Raw genomic sequence first — 14,332 nt, forward strand, 5'->3', positions numbered from 1 at the left:
CTTGTAGTCAGGCGGATGATGGTCTCTTCTCCCAGGCAGCCAGCACCAGAACAAGAGGACACAGTCTCAGGCTGCACCTGAGGCTGGAGGTCAGGAGGAAGTTTTACACAGAGAGAGTGATTGTCCATTGGGATGGGCTGCCCGAGGACATGGTGGAGTCACCATCACTGGAGGTGTTCAGGAGACTTGATAGGGTGCTTGGTTGCATGGTTTAGTTGATTAGGTGGTGTTGGATGATAGGTTGGACATGATGATCTTGAAGGTCTCTTCCAACCTGGTCTGGTCTGGTCTGGTCTGGTCTGGTCTATTCTATTCTATTCTATTCTATTCTATTCTATTCTATTCTATTCTATTCCATTCCATTCCCTTTCCATTTACTTGTCGGAGCAATACTAAGGACATGGGCAACACAAGCTAGGCCAGCTAGAATGATAAATTGTGTTTCACTGGGGGATTTTTCACCTGTGCCTGTTTTAAACAAGCACCTGTATTCTTGCTAACACAAGTGCATAAGTTAGTAAGATGTATGTATGATAAACAATTGACAATTCACAACAATAACATTAATAATCTAGTCCAGCACAGGCCGTTAACACTAACCAGAAAACTCCTTTCCTTCTAGCATGTGCTGAATAAATGCAGACAGCACAGGTTTTTCCTCAAAGAGCTGTTTGTAATTACAGTGGAAGTGTGAACAAGTGAATTGACTTGATTGGCCTAACTTCCTAAAGTGTAAATGAATTAAGACTTTCTAAGTACCAACAAAATTTAACAGCTGTTTCTAAAAAAATATGTAATTTTCAATTAAAAAAACCTCCTAAAACTGTTGAGCTTATTTAAAAACAGTACTTGAGAATCAAAGCAATCTTAAGTTATATTGAATGTATGTTGATTTCTCTAAGTTTCCCTCTCTGGAGTTCTCTGATTTTCAAGGATTATCTGAGATTGCAGAAATGCCAAATGTTCCAATTTGGAAACAAAGACAGATAAAAGACAGCCACAAAAATGGTTGCCCTACCTTTGAAGCTGCCATAGTTTTCACATTTCAGGCAAAGGGCATATTTCCTACCAGGTGAGTCAGGAGCAGTTTCACCTTCTCCATTACAAACCTCTACTCGAGAATCATGTCAACTACTGTCAGAGGTATCTTTTACCAGAATAAGAGACGCCTCTTAAATGATTAAGTCCAATGAGTTAAGTTTGGGTTACCATCAGACAAAAAAGAGGAATGCCACAAAGATGATCCAAGGTCTGGACCATCTCTGTTATGAACACAGGCTGAGGGAGCTGGGGGTGTTCAGCCTAGAGAAGACTCCAGAGGGAGCTTATAGCTGCCTTCCAAAACCTGGAGGGATCCTACAGGAAGCCTGGCAGGGGACTTTTCATAAGGGTGTCTAGCCAATAGGACATGAGGGAATGGTTTTAAGCTGAGGGAGAGTAGGTCTTAAGAAGAAGGGGATCTTAGGAAGAGGTTCTTCTGTATGAGGGTGGTGGGACTCTGGAATAGGCTGCCCAGGGATGTTGTGGATGCCTCCTCCTTGGTGGTGTTTATGGCCAAGTTGGATGAGGCCTTGACAAGATAAGTCTAGTTGAGAGGGGTCCCTGTTCATGGTGGCCAAGTTGGATGAGGCCTTGACAAGATAAGTCTAGTTGAGAGGGGTCCCTGTTCATGGTGGGGAGGTTGGAGTAGATGATCTCTAAGGTCCCTTGCAACCTATGCCATTCTATGAAAATATTAATTCAATTGGCATCTGTGGAAGAGGACAAAGTCTCTCATATTCCTGAAACAGCAGATCACAACTTTCTCATGTCCATGTTCCACTCTCACTCCTCTGTTCCCTCATCTCCTCCTTCTTCCTGCACAACTTGGTTTCAGCTGAGTCCTGCAAGGTGGCTTCTTCCAGTCAGCTACACAATTTTCTAATTTGCCCACAGAGGGTCTACTCAGTGCACCAAAATAGAAGAATTGCTGAATTTCTCAATAGTCCTTGGAAAAATTAAGGCCTAGACTGACCATTGCCAGACAGGACTGATTTATCTCACCACACACAAGATGTCTGAGCCCTCAAACATGCATGTAAGAGAAACTAGGGTGCCAAGGTACATTAAAAAGAATCCTGTCAAACCTCAGAATTTATTTCAGATCTTTTCCAGTTATCTACTCAGTCTCAAACTGAAGGCAAACTTCACAGATACTGTAGTAAACATACCTTCATAATGATACCAGTCCAATGAAATTAAATGATAGATAAAAAGGTCTGCTTTACAGAGCTCACTTCATCAACCTCTCTGGCACCCCCAAAACCTCTCAGTTCAACGGGAAGCATACATACCATTTCTCTCCTTCCTTCATCTTTCTCTTGAAGTTTCAGATGTGCAGATACCTGGAATGCAATACAATGGAATTTGATTTTGAGCTTGTCTGAAGCACAGCAACCAGTTACAGTGGATGGCTCAGGCCCAACATCCTAATGTACCATTTCATCCTTTTTTCAACCCACTCAGGAAAGATTCAGCTGAACTGTAATGTTCAAATTACAGGCATCACATATGCCTGGGTAGTAGGTGACAGAATATCTGACTGAAGTGATCACCCGAGCATCTGGCAAAAAGCATATTAGAAAGGCCGTTCTGCAAGTCTAAAACCTTGAGAGGGAGATGGGAGAGCCATGACACTAACTTCTCAGGAAATGCTAGCATTAGCTTATTTGTGCTTCGTGCACAGCACAAGGATAACCAAACTCTCCTGTTCGCCAGGACATGAACAAATGAGTACTGAAATAAACAGTCTTGTGAAAGATGTCATCTGCTGTCCTAAAAAACAGATTCACACAACATGATGATTAACCCTTATTAGAAGCAATTAAACCATTAAGTAATTATTTTTGCCAGAGCCATGATTGATTAATTTAGGCAGTAAGTATCATCTGGGCCCAATTCTACAGAAGTACTCCTATGGGATTCTACTGTGATGTTCAAGTAAGAGCCTCTGCAGGAAATTAGCCACATAAAAACTACAGTGATTTCTTCTGGCCTTAAAACTTGTCCATAAATAATGACATATAGCATGAGCAACCTTAACCTTGTTTTGGCAACATCCTCTGAGAAAAACGTGTTTGTTTCTCAAAGGGAGCAACAGGCACTGCTAGACTGACTAGTTAAACTGGCAAGTAGTAAAATTCTTGAAGCTATGAAAAACAGTAAGGAAGTGTTTACATTGCTGGTAAGACTTGGGATTATTCTGTTCTGTTCTTGTTGTTTTCCTGTGAAGAACTGGAAGAGATTTTATATGGTACCTTTATTAAAGACAAGGCACGAAAGAGTATAAGTAACAGAGAGAGATTCTCAAATCAAAATAACACTTTGCAGTCAGAACATGGAAGATGGGGAGAAAGAGAGGCAAGGTTACTCATCCATTACCCAAGAAAAAAAGATGGCCACTACAAAGGTTCATTCTGTGCAGAATTTCAGGTTCCATTTTCTAGGAGGTCTAAGGAAAAGAGCCTTAGATTTTCTTCCAAGTCATAATGCTAGTCACAAATTGAAAGTGGTAAGCTAAGGAAGCTCAGACAACCCCTTGAAGGATCAGCCTGAAATGGAATTCAAGGCATTATCAAAGGCCAAGCACTATTATTGAAGGGAATCTAGTCGAGATAATAGCTTATGGCATTACCAGGAGTAAGAACATGGGCACAACACACAGAGGTTTTTCCATTTTGTCCCAGCCAGATAAATTAGGGTAAGAAACAAAGCTCACCATCATAGCTTCCTGGACAGTTAGATGAGGAAGGAGCATGTCATCTTGCATGATGTAGCAGGAGACTTTGCGAAAGGAGCGCAGGTCACGAGGCTGTCCATTGATGAGAATTTCTCCTTTCATTCCTGTCTCTCTGAAATAAAGCAAGAAAACAACCAGAAGTGAATCCTGCCTTCTCTTGTGCTGCCACAGGCCTGAGTGTGTGGAAATCTCAGGTAGTTAGCACTTGCTGTGGGAAAACACTGACACACCGGATAGAAATTAATTTCACGATTACGCTGTCTTTCCTAAGAGGCTTCATGCAAGGCTTCGTGCAAGGCTGCTGAAAATATGACCCAAAGTTAATACAAAATGTGTGCAGTCTGATGTGAAGGTCTGAAAAAAAATCAAGCCATTCAAGTGACTGTTTTGTATTTCTCTACCCTCTTCCTTGTGCCCTAATGACAGTATCACAGAGATAGTTTATACAGCAGGGGATTCAGGGAGATGAACCACAGTCATCTCAAACATTGATGTTGGGTCAAGAAGATATAGACATTATTGAAGTGATGACTAAAAAAGGTCATTTTTCCCTCAGGTGTTTACAAAATGTGATTTAAAAACTATCACAAACACAAGACACTGAGTCAGATTTGTTACACAATTATAAGGGAGATTTTTTTTGGTGTGTGTTTTGGACTTTAAATTGCTTCCTATTTTTGGATGAGACTTGTTAGCAGATAAATCACAGAATGGTAGGGGTTGGAAGGACCTCTGAAGATCATCTAGTCCAACCCCCATGCTAAAGTAGAATTCAAACAGGAACACATCCAGGCAGGTTTTTAACATCTCTAGGCAGGTTTTCAATGCCTCCAGAGATGAAGACTCCACAACCTCTCTGGGCAGCCTGTTCCAGTGCACTCTGCCACCCTCAAAGTGAAGCCTTTTAGATGTTTTTTCCTTATGTTTATGTGGAATCTCCCATGTTTCAGTTTGTGTCCACTGTCCCTTGTCCTGTCACTGGACACCACTATGAAGAGTCTGGCTCCATCCTTCTGACATTCACCCTTTAGGTATTTATAAATACTAATGAGATCCTCCCTCTTCTCCAGGCTGAACAACCCCAGCTTCTCAGCCTTTCTTCATGAGGCAGGTGTTCCCTACCTCTAATCATCTTAGTGGCTCTGCACTGAATTCTCTCCATCTTGAACTTGAGAGCCCACAACTGAACACAGCACTCCAGAGAAGACCTCACCAGAGAGAGGACAGGGGGAGGAGAACCTCCCTTAACTGCTTGCCACACTCTTCTTGATGCACCACAGAATGCCACTGGCCTTCTTGGCCATGAGGGCACATTGCTGGCTTGTGGTCAGCCTGCTGTCCCCTAGGACTTCCAGGTCTTTCTCTCCAGCAGGTCAGTCCCCAACCTGAACTGGTACATGGTGTTATTCCTCTGTGTAGGACACTTTACTTGTCCTTGTTGAATTTCATAAGGTTACTCTCTATGCCTGTTCAGGTCTTCCTGGATGTCAGCAAAGCATTCTGGCACATGAGCCACTCTTCCCAGTATCATCAGCAAATCTGGTGAGTGCACACTCTCCTCCTTCATCCAGATCATTACTGAGCATGTTGAATACGACTGGACCCAGTACTGACCTCTGGGGAACACTACTAGCCACAGCACTCCAACTAGACTCTGCCCTGCTGACCACAACCCTCTGAGCTCTATCCTTCAGCCGGTTCTTAAGCTTGGCTGTGAGGAGAATCCCAAGTGAAAAGGACAGACAGAAAAAATATAAGCAGTGAGAATCTAAATCAAAACTTGTGAAATATTTGGTTTCTACAGACACTGGGGTAAGATTTATGCTGCTGCTGTCTCCAAGGAGCCACGAGGCTAAGCAATCTTGTCCTAGTTGGGATTTTTATTTTTACTGACCTGTAACCTGCCAGAATGTTCATGAGCGTCGACTTCCCAGCTCCTGAAGGACCCATAATGGCAACAAGTTCTCCACTGCTGAACTTCCCTGAAATTCCTTTCAAAAGGGTCTTATAACCTGAAAGAAGAATGGAAAGTTCACTTCACTGCACCCTTCATAATCATATACTGGGAGGCAATGAAAATAGATCTCCATTAAACAATGATGACAAATTAGCAGGTACCTACTGAGAGGATAATACTAAGATGAGTACACTGCAGAACTATCAAAAGCCAAATTCTGAGTGGGGGCAGCAGCCTCCTCCAGCAAAACAAGTAGTTTGGTAGGATTACTGGATCACACACTCTTGGATTCACCCCAATAGGGTTAAGAAGCCTTGCTGCCATTCTCTAAGTGTTTTCTCAGAGTGTTTTATCAGGATCCTGGCATCTCCATTAAAATATCTAATACTCCACAGCTAACATAACTCTGTTGACTGTCCTCCAATCACAGCAGCTTCCATGCCAAAATCCTGCCCTCTCACCAAAACAACTTCTTGGAGAGTAACAGCCATGACCTCAAGGGTGAAGACCTGTGCATTTGTTCATTCCCTGCTGAAAGAGGTATGACAAAGAAATACAGACATACAGGAAAAGACAAATGTGCTTAATTCTCTTACCATAAAGACCCTTTTATCATAAGAAATCTAAAGGCTTGTCCAGGCAGGCTGACTGACCACAATACTCTGTGAACAGAAATTCCTAGAGAAATACTTTTTCCTGATTAGGAACACATAGGGTGGGTTTTTTCCTCATTTAGATTAATCCACTTCAGATAACAATGCCCTCAGTCAAAGCTGCTCTAGAATAACCACAGAAACAAGCTCAATGATCTCATTCTTAAGTAACATTGTTAATAAATCTTAATTTAAACCTCAAATTCCATGTTGCACCAGGTGTAAGCAAACTGAACCCCAACAAGAATTCCAGGTTCAGACTTAGTTGCATGCATCCTGTTCTGTGTGATTCCCATTTTAAGGCACAAGGACTGGGTGGGGAGGGTGGAGAGAGCACTGACTGGATTTTCAGCATGAACTTCCCTTTTATTTTTTCCTTACACCTGCAAATCCAAAGGACCATCAAAAGGGAGGCACCTCTGCATGGAAGCCAGGGCAAAACCCACAAAAAACCTGGAACATCCCAGTATCACAGTGTCACTAAGGGTGGAAGAGACCTCGAGGATCATCGAGTCCAACCTGTCACCACAGACCTCATGACTAGACCATGGCACCAAGTGCCACATCCAGTCCCCTCTTGAACACCTCCAGGGATGGGGACTCCACCACCTCCCTGGGCAGCACATTCCAATGACCAATGGGCTCTATTGGAGTCTCCTCCCACCCCAAGTGTGGCCACTTGGCCCTCCCCACCCACTCCCCTTTTCCCCTTTTTAATCCCCCCCCCCCCCCCCCCCCCCCCCCCCCCCGGAAGGGCAGAAACCCCAAGCTGAGCCCATCTGGGCTGAGGGATTCTCCTCTCATCACTGGTGAGCGCCCATGGTGCACACTGAGTGATGGTGGTGGTAACAACAAAGGCTGGGGGGGCCTGGTGGCCCCCTGGTTAGGTAGGGCAATGATTGATGACTCCTCCAGTATCATCCACAGGTGTTGGCTGGGCCTCCTTACTGGGGCTGAGCTTCTCTGTGTGGTATCTTGGCTGCTGAGGGTCTTGCTCCTGGCTCTGGGATGGGTGCAGGAATGGTGGTGGTGGAGCAGGAGCTGTTTAGTCAGATGATATTATGCTCATTACACTCTTTTTACCTGGAGGCCCCTTGAGTCTGCTTTCATCATTCAACAAGTCTCTGCTTTTGTGCCCCAGTTACAGACCATTTCTTGCCCCTCACTGAAGAATGTGTGCAGCTGTGAATACAGCCTAAAACACACTTACTACATGAAAACATCTTACTGTTACCTAAAACTGAAGCCTTTCCTCACACTATGTATAGTTGTAAGATTTACATCACCTCCATTAAACTCACTTCTCCAAGCTATAATGAGTTTACCTCTAATTGCAGTGTCTTCTCCCTCACCTGCACTTATTTCTGCCCCTCTGATGGAGATTTCCATGGAAAGTGCCCAGCACACAATGTTAAATTGGAGCAAGCCACATTGCTGTAACTCATTTGCAAAACAGTTAGAACATGATTTAAGAAGAAATAGAGAGGAAAAAAAATTAGATAAGGATCTCAATCACTGGCAGTTAAAGTTTCTCCAGACTCAAAACTCTCTCTTGACTGCAAGCACTTTAGAAGCCTTTCTATTACAAAGGTTAATTTAGCAAACTCACACAAAAGATTTGACACTGTAGCAGTAGTGTGGTGCCCAGTATAATCCTTTAGAAGGAATTAAAAGTCCATAAGTAACTACAGTCTCCCCTTTCAGAATATTGAGGCTAATCTTTAACTGAATCAGTTGACCTGAAACTTCTATATTGGGCCACATGTCTTTCACGAGAAACAGATTATGCATTTGGAGGGGACTGCGTTCTTACAGTACAGGGACAGTTTCAGATCCCTCTGCCATGTATCAGGGATTTTTGATGACCTTCAATCCCCATTTACCTGTCTTACCTTGTTTTCCTTAGGCCACTGGCTCATTAGATACAGCAAGAAGTTTTGGTACCCCAGAGTTTAATGAAAGGGTTCACCTCAGAAGTGAACTGGCCCCAAGATGCATACTATGGGCCATTTTGTTTGAGCACCATGCCTGTGACCTTTTGGACTGGACTTACATTGCCCGTTGGAGTGGGTTGCCTGGGGAGGTGGTGCAGTTGCCATCATTGGGGGTATTTAGGAGAAGACTTGACGGGGTGCTTGGTGCCATGGTTTAGTTGATTAGGTGGTGTTGGATGATGGGTTGGATGCAATGATCTTGAAGGTTCTGTTCTATTCTATTCTATTCTATTCTATTCTATTCTATTCTAGACCAAGACCAAGTGTAGCATCATGACCTTCAGTTATTTGTCTTAAAACTTGATTTTCAATTGAAAACAGCTTGGATTCTTTCAGTTTTCCATGTGCTCTCCTGGAGTTACTTCAATCTCACCCTTAAAAATATACTCAGGGGCTGATGTCTATGGGAACCCAAACACCAGTTTTCAAGAACTAGTTAAAACAGAGTTGTCAACAAAATATGAATACACCATCACCAACCAGAAAAAGCACTTGGAAGCTTTTTCAATCCAACCCACTGAAAAAAAAAAAAAAATGAATGAAAGAAGTAAGAAAACAAAACTGAAACAGAAAATGCAAGTGATGCAAATTTTTTGGGTCTTAATTTGACCTCACATGACATTCCAGAGTTCAGCTGATTCTCTGAAGAAGCAAAACATGCTTCATTTTCCCATGTTAGGATTTACCACAGAAAGCGAACTCTAGGCACTGAGATACTAAACCAGATTCACAGCCAGAAACGCATGACTGGCCTGAACAGACCCCCATTCAAGAGGTGGATTTCCCTCACTGCCAGGCTGCAGCACAAAGACCAAAGCAGTTCCTTGTTTAATGAACTGATAGAGTGAACTCCAGTCACTCTCCAGATGACAGGGGAGCTCTCATTGCTCAAGCCACCAAAACTTTGACTGTAGGACTCATCAAGGGAGAAACAGGTTGATGGGTTTGTCTGCTTCCTTGTGGATTTTACATGATTTCTGAGGATAGTTGGCTTTACCACTCTAACAAAATGTATGACTCATCTGGAAAGAAGCAACCTACCCTCTCCTCATATGTAGAGTAGGAGCACATGCTTCAAAGCACATGCCTTTAGTGCCTGAATTGGTACCAAAAAAAAAAGGAAACCAAGCTGCACTCCTACCCTTACAGCAAATTCCCTCAAGTAAATACCACCTCTAAGTTTTGGACTAAAATGCTTTGTTCATTTCCAGCTCATAGCCAGTAACACATTTGTTTGTTGCTCAGAGAAATGTCTGCCACACAAGTTTCTATGTGTTGTAGCCTAATTCTGCATCCACCAGTAGGCATCACGAGCCTGTCTTGGGTCCTGGGTGAACACAGAAGCCTTTCCCTACTCACTGCAACTAGAGCAGGATTTACTCTTCCCAACATATCTGAACTGTTTCTCTTTCATTACAGGCTCTTCTGAAGGTAGGAAATAGCTGCTGGTATCAGCAAGTACTGCTGGCCTGGAATTCCTAAGTGGTTTCTCAGAAAATTCACTACAGCAAAGAGGTAACAGAGGAAATTTCAACTCAAGCAGCTCAAGTTTGGCAAAACTATAAATTACTGAAAACCAAGCCACAAAATAAGCAGTGTTTGACACTGAAATGCTAAAACCAAAGACATCATAACCTGCTCGTTCCACAGTCCCTATCTGCAACCAGGTGTAAGTGTACCATTTATTTATTAAAAAAAAAAAAACCCAAACAAAAACCACACAAACAAAACACCAAAAACAACCAACCAAAAAAACCCAAACAACCCACAATGCAAGGACAATATTTCTATGTCTTTTTGTAGTGTGTTTTTAGATGTGATGTGCTATATTTCTTCTCAGAAACATCCATCTGAAAGTACAGAAGACACCACAGGCAAGTACCATATCACAGTCTCACAGTATCACTAAGGTTGGAAGAGACCTCAAGGATCATTGAGTCCAACCTGTCACCACAGACCTCATGACTAGACCATGGCACCAAGTGCCACATCCAATCTCCTCTTGAACACCTCCATGGATGGTGACTCCACCACCTCCCTGGGCAGCACATTCCAATGACCAATGACTCTCTCAGTGAAGAACTTTCTCCTCACCTCCAGCCTAAACTTCCCCTGGCACAGCTTGAGACTGTCCCCCCTTGTTCTGGTGCTGGTTGCCTGGGAGAAGAGGCCAACCCCTTCCTGGCTACAACCACCTTTCAGGTAGTTGTAGAGGGCAATGAGGTCACCCCTGAGCCTCCTCTTCTCCAGGCTAAACAATCCCAGCTCCCTCAGCCTCTCCTCACAGGGCTGTGCTCAAGGCCTCTCCCCAGCCTTGTTGCCCTTCTCTGGACACCTTCAAGTGTCTCAATGTCCTTCTTAAACTGAGGGGCCCAGAACTGGACACAGTACTCAAGGTGTGGCCTAACCAATGCAGTGTACAGGGGCACAATGACTTCCCTGCTCCTGGTGGCCACACTATTCCTAATGCAGGCCAGGATGCCATTGGCCTTCTTGGCCCCCTGGGCACACTGCTGGCTCATGTTTAGGCAGCTGTCAATCAGCACCCCCAGGTCCCTCTCTGTTTGGGAGCTCTCCAGCCACTCTGGAGACCATACCTGCCTTACAGTAATACCTCCAACAATCAGTGTGCTTTTTAAAAAGCAATATGTTTCAATACACAAATTTGTTCTCTTACAGAACCATAAGCCAAATTGTTTGTTAAATCACAAAAAGAAACCACAGCAGTTTCTTGGCACTGTATTGTGACCCTGTTCCATTAAAGAAACTCCTTCACATTTTCCTATTCTTAAAATTTATGGGCTTAGCCCTCATTTCCTCTTGTTTCAATAAAAAGAGTTATGCCAAAGCCAAGGGACTTTTCCAACACAATACCTGAATAAGGGAAAGTGGAATCAAGACATCACATTCATCCTTCTCCCTTTGAGGCAGGAGCACGGAGTCCGTATGCTACGGAAAAATGCTCCTAGCAAACCCTGAGATCCATCACACCCTGATGGTCAAAGACTCTTCTCCCTGGATTACCTACTGTGCATCAACACAGATAAGGGAAAACCAGACTAACCTGGTCATATAGCACATTAAAGGGAAAGCTGGTGATTTATGGATTAGAGGACAAGCTTGCAGAAGAAAGTAAACATCCTCATGATACCTGGCAGTCATTTTATTTGTAGACTGTAGATTTGTATCAGAACACTGAACAGCTGGGACATGCTAGCAGAAACTCCACACAGAAGAACAAGTTAAGAAACACACACACGCACAGAGGTAACAGCCCAAGGCCGGATTTACACTAGAAACATTTGTAGATGTACTCAGCTGGTAGTGCATAAGACCCTTAATGGGAAGGTCGTGAGTTCAAGCCTGCAGTGGGCAGTAGCGTCCTCCCTACTCTAGTCATGAGGTCTGTGGTGACAGGTTGGACTCGATGATCTTTGAGGTCTCTTCCAACCTTAAGTGATACTGAATACTGAATATTTTGCTCTCCTTTTCACAACAGTAAAAAGTCCCTACATCTAGATGTAAATATGCCCACAACACGAGGCACTTTCTGCACCTCAGCCCTTGTTCTCACTCCCAGGAAGAAGCCACTGCCATAGCACAACATCTACGTTTACAAGGACTACATCAATCTGCTTCATCTAACAGTTTTAAAGCCCATCAGGCAGGGCTAAGTAAGAAATGACAGCACAGAGATTATGTGAGGTTCCTGAAGAAAGCTACCCCACATAGCTGTCCCATGGAGTCTGCCTCAGTATCCTCATACTCTACTTCTTCTGTTCCCCCCTGCACTGAGTCAGCACCTTTCTAAACCCCAGAAGCAGATAGGCACTGACAGAAGACCAACAGGCTGGTGGTGCAGAGCTTTGAAGGCAATGACAGTAAATATCTTGTATTTACTTTGATAATTTCAGAGCACCCAGTCACAACCACACATTCTATCTGCACACGAATAGAGGTGCAGGTTCCTCTTCTATGTGCATCATTAACATAATTGTGCATGTAGATAAGTTCTTGATGATCTGCAGTTCCATTTTACAACTCAACAGTCAGACAGCATGCAAATACGACAGCCCTACATGTGCTAGATGTGCAGAGTGGCTAACAGACATTGCAAGACCATGGCCCAGTTTGTGGGTCTGGGCTATTCAAAGCATAGTTTCAGAAGCGGCTTACAGCCATGGAAGATGATGTTGTTACTGAAGCAGGCAGTGTCATTCTGCCCTCTCTCCCTGAGCTGGCTTTTAAGTGCACCTACAAAAGCAGTGAGGACAGCAAGCCTGACCACCTGGAAACCGCCCCTGGAAACCTACGAACAAAGAGGGTTTGTTTGCAGCTGCATGGGCTGCTGGATCATCGAGGCCAGGAGAAGACAACGTGTTTCACAAACTGGGGGGGGGGGGGGGAGACACAACAGCCCTTCCAGTGGTTTGTGCCACCCAGGAATGCATCTCTTGAGATACTTTTCCTTTCCCTTTCTGAAACACAAATAGGGCTTACAGTTAAATGAAATAATTCATTATGCACAACTCATGCTGGGCCATTCAAACTGGACTGCTTGGTTGGCTTTATTTTTGCATAAAACAAAAATTCAAATCACTTCCCAATGATAAGATGAAGATACTTGGAGCTTTTCACCTAAATCCAAGTTAGTTTAAAGCCAAGGTGTTTTTCTAATTCGCCATATTGTTAGAGAGATGTTTTCCATATGTGTCAAATTCTGCTATCACCCAGACAGGTTACCGTGTTCCCCACTCACTGCATGAGTGCAGTTCCTTTTCCTCGCAGTGTCACAGTTAGGGTTTGCTAAGTAAGAGCTGGAGTATTTTCTGATGAGAGGGATTATCTCTATCAATGGACAATTATTTAAATGATTTGAATTTTTACAAAAACTTCTTGATGGGGATTACTTCAATGGACATTTCTTCCCCAGCAGCATGAGCTCAAATAGGCTTCAACTTAAGCCAATTACAGGGAAGAAATTGAATGAAATACAACAAGGGTGAGTGCAGAGTTTTGCATCCAGGAAAGAACAATCCCATCAACCAGGACTGTCCTGAGAGGGACCTGGGGGTCCTGGTGGATAGAGGGTCGACCATGAGCCAGCAATATACCCTTGTGGCCAAGAAGGCCAATGGCATCCTGGGGTGTATTAGAAGGGGTGTGGCTAGTAGGTCAAGAGAGGTTCTCTTGCCCCTCTACTCTGCCCTGGTGAGGCCACATGTGGAGTATTGTGTCCCTTAATTCAGGAAGGACAAGGAACTGCTTGGAAGAGTCCAGTGCAGAGCCACAAAGATGATTAAGGGAGTGGAACATCTCCTTTATGAGGAAAGGCTGAGGGACCTGGGTCACTTTAGCTTGGAGGAGACTGAGGGATGACCTCATTAATGTTATAAATATGTGAAGAGCAAGTGTCAGGAGAACACAACCAGGCTCTTAGTGATGTCCAACGATAGGACAAGGGGCAATGGGTGCAAGCTCGAGCACAGGAGGTTCCATATGAACATAGGGATAGGCTTTTTCACTGAGAGTGTGAAAACATTGGGACAGGCTGCCCAGAGAGGTTGTGGAGTCTCCTTCTTTAGAGACATTCAAAACCTGCCTGGATGCGTTCCTGTGTGACTTGCTCAAGGTGATCCTGCTCTGGCAGGGGGGGTGGACTAGATGCAAAAAAGGCATCTTTAACTTCCAGAAAACCCACGGGACAGAAACAACTTTCCTGACAAACACAGTGAGAAATTATATTGCTTTAATAATAGGAACTTGACTAATTGTATATTGGCCTGAACTGTACCTCTATAAAGCCTGGGAGGGCAAAGTCACACAAAAAATAATGAACAAGCTTAAGCTAAGTGTCTACCAAATAAAACCTCTATGCAAACTCACAGGTCGTGGTTTCATGGCTTCCACCAGCAATTGTGTAACACAAGTTGAAACCTTTTTTTGAATC

The 14,332-nt window shown here is 43.8% G+C and overlaps 1 protein-coding gene across 1 annotated transcript in view; it reads right to left on the reverse strand.

Moving 5' to 3' along the window:
- ABCG1 (ATP binding cassette subfamily G member 1) overlaps nucleotides 1-14,332 on the reverse strand; it is a 76,198-nt gene that overhangs the window by 25,533 nt on the left and 36,333 nt on the right. Inside the window, exons 3-5 of the mRNA XM_068155215.1 lie at nucleotides 5,673-5,790; nucleotides 3,758-3,890; nucleotides 2,334-2,384 (exon numbers count right to left, since the gene is read on the reverse strand). Coding sequence (XP_068011316.1) covers nucleotides 2,334-2,384; nucleotides 3,758-3,890; nucleotides 5,673-5,790 — 302 coding nt within the window. The remainder of the gene's footprint in view (nucleotides 1-2,333; nucleotides 2,385-3,757; nucleotides 3,891-5,672; nucleotides 5,791-14,332) is intronic.

The sequence above is a fragment of the Melanerpes formicivorus genome, unplaced genomic scaffold, assembly GCF_026170545.1.
Source record: "Melanerpes formicivorus ecotype bairdi unplaced genomic scaffold, bMelFor1.0.p_v2 SCAF_30, whole genome shotgun sequence".
Classification (NCBI taxonomy): Eukaryota; Metazoa; Chordata; class Aves; order Piciformes; family Picidae; genus Melanerpes; species Melanerpes formicivorus.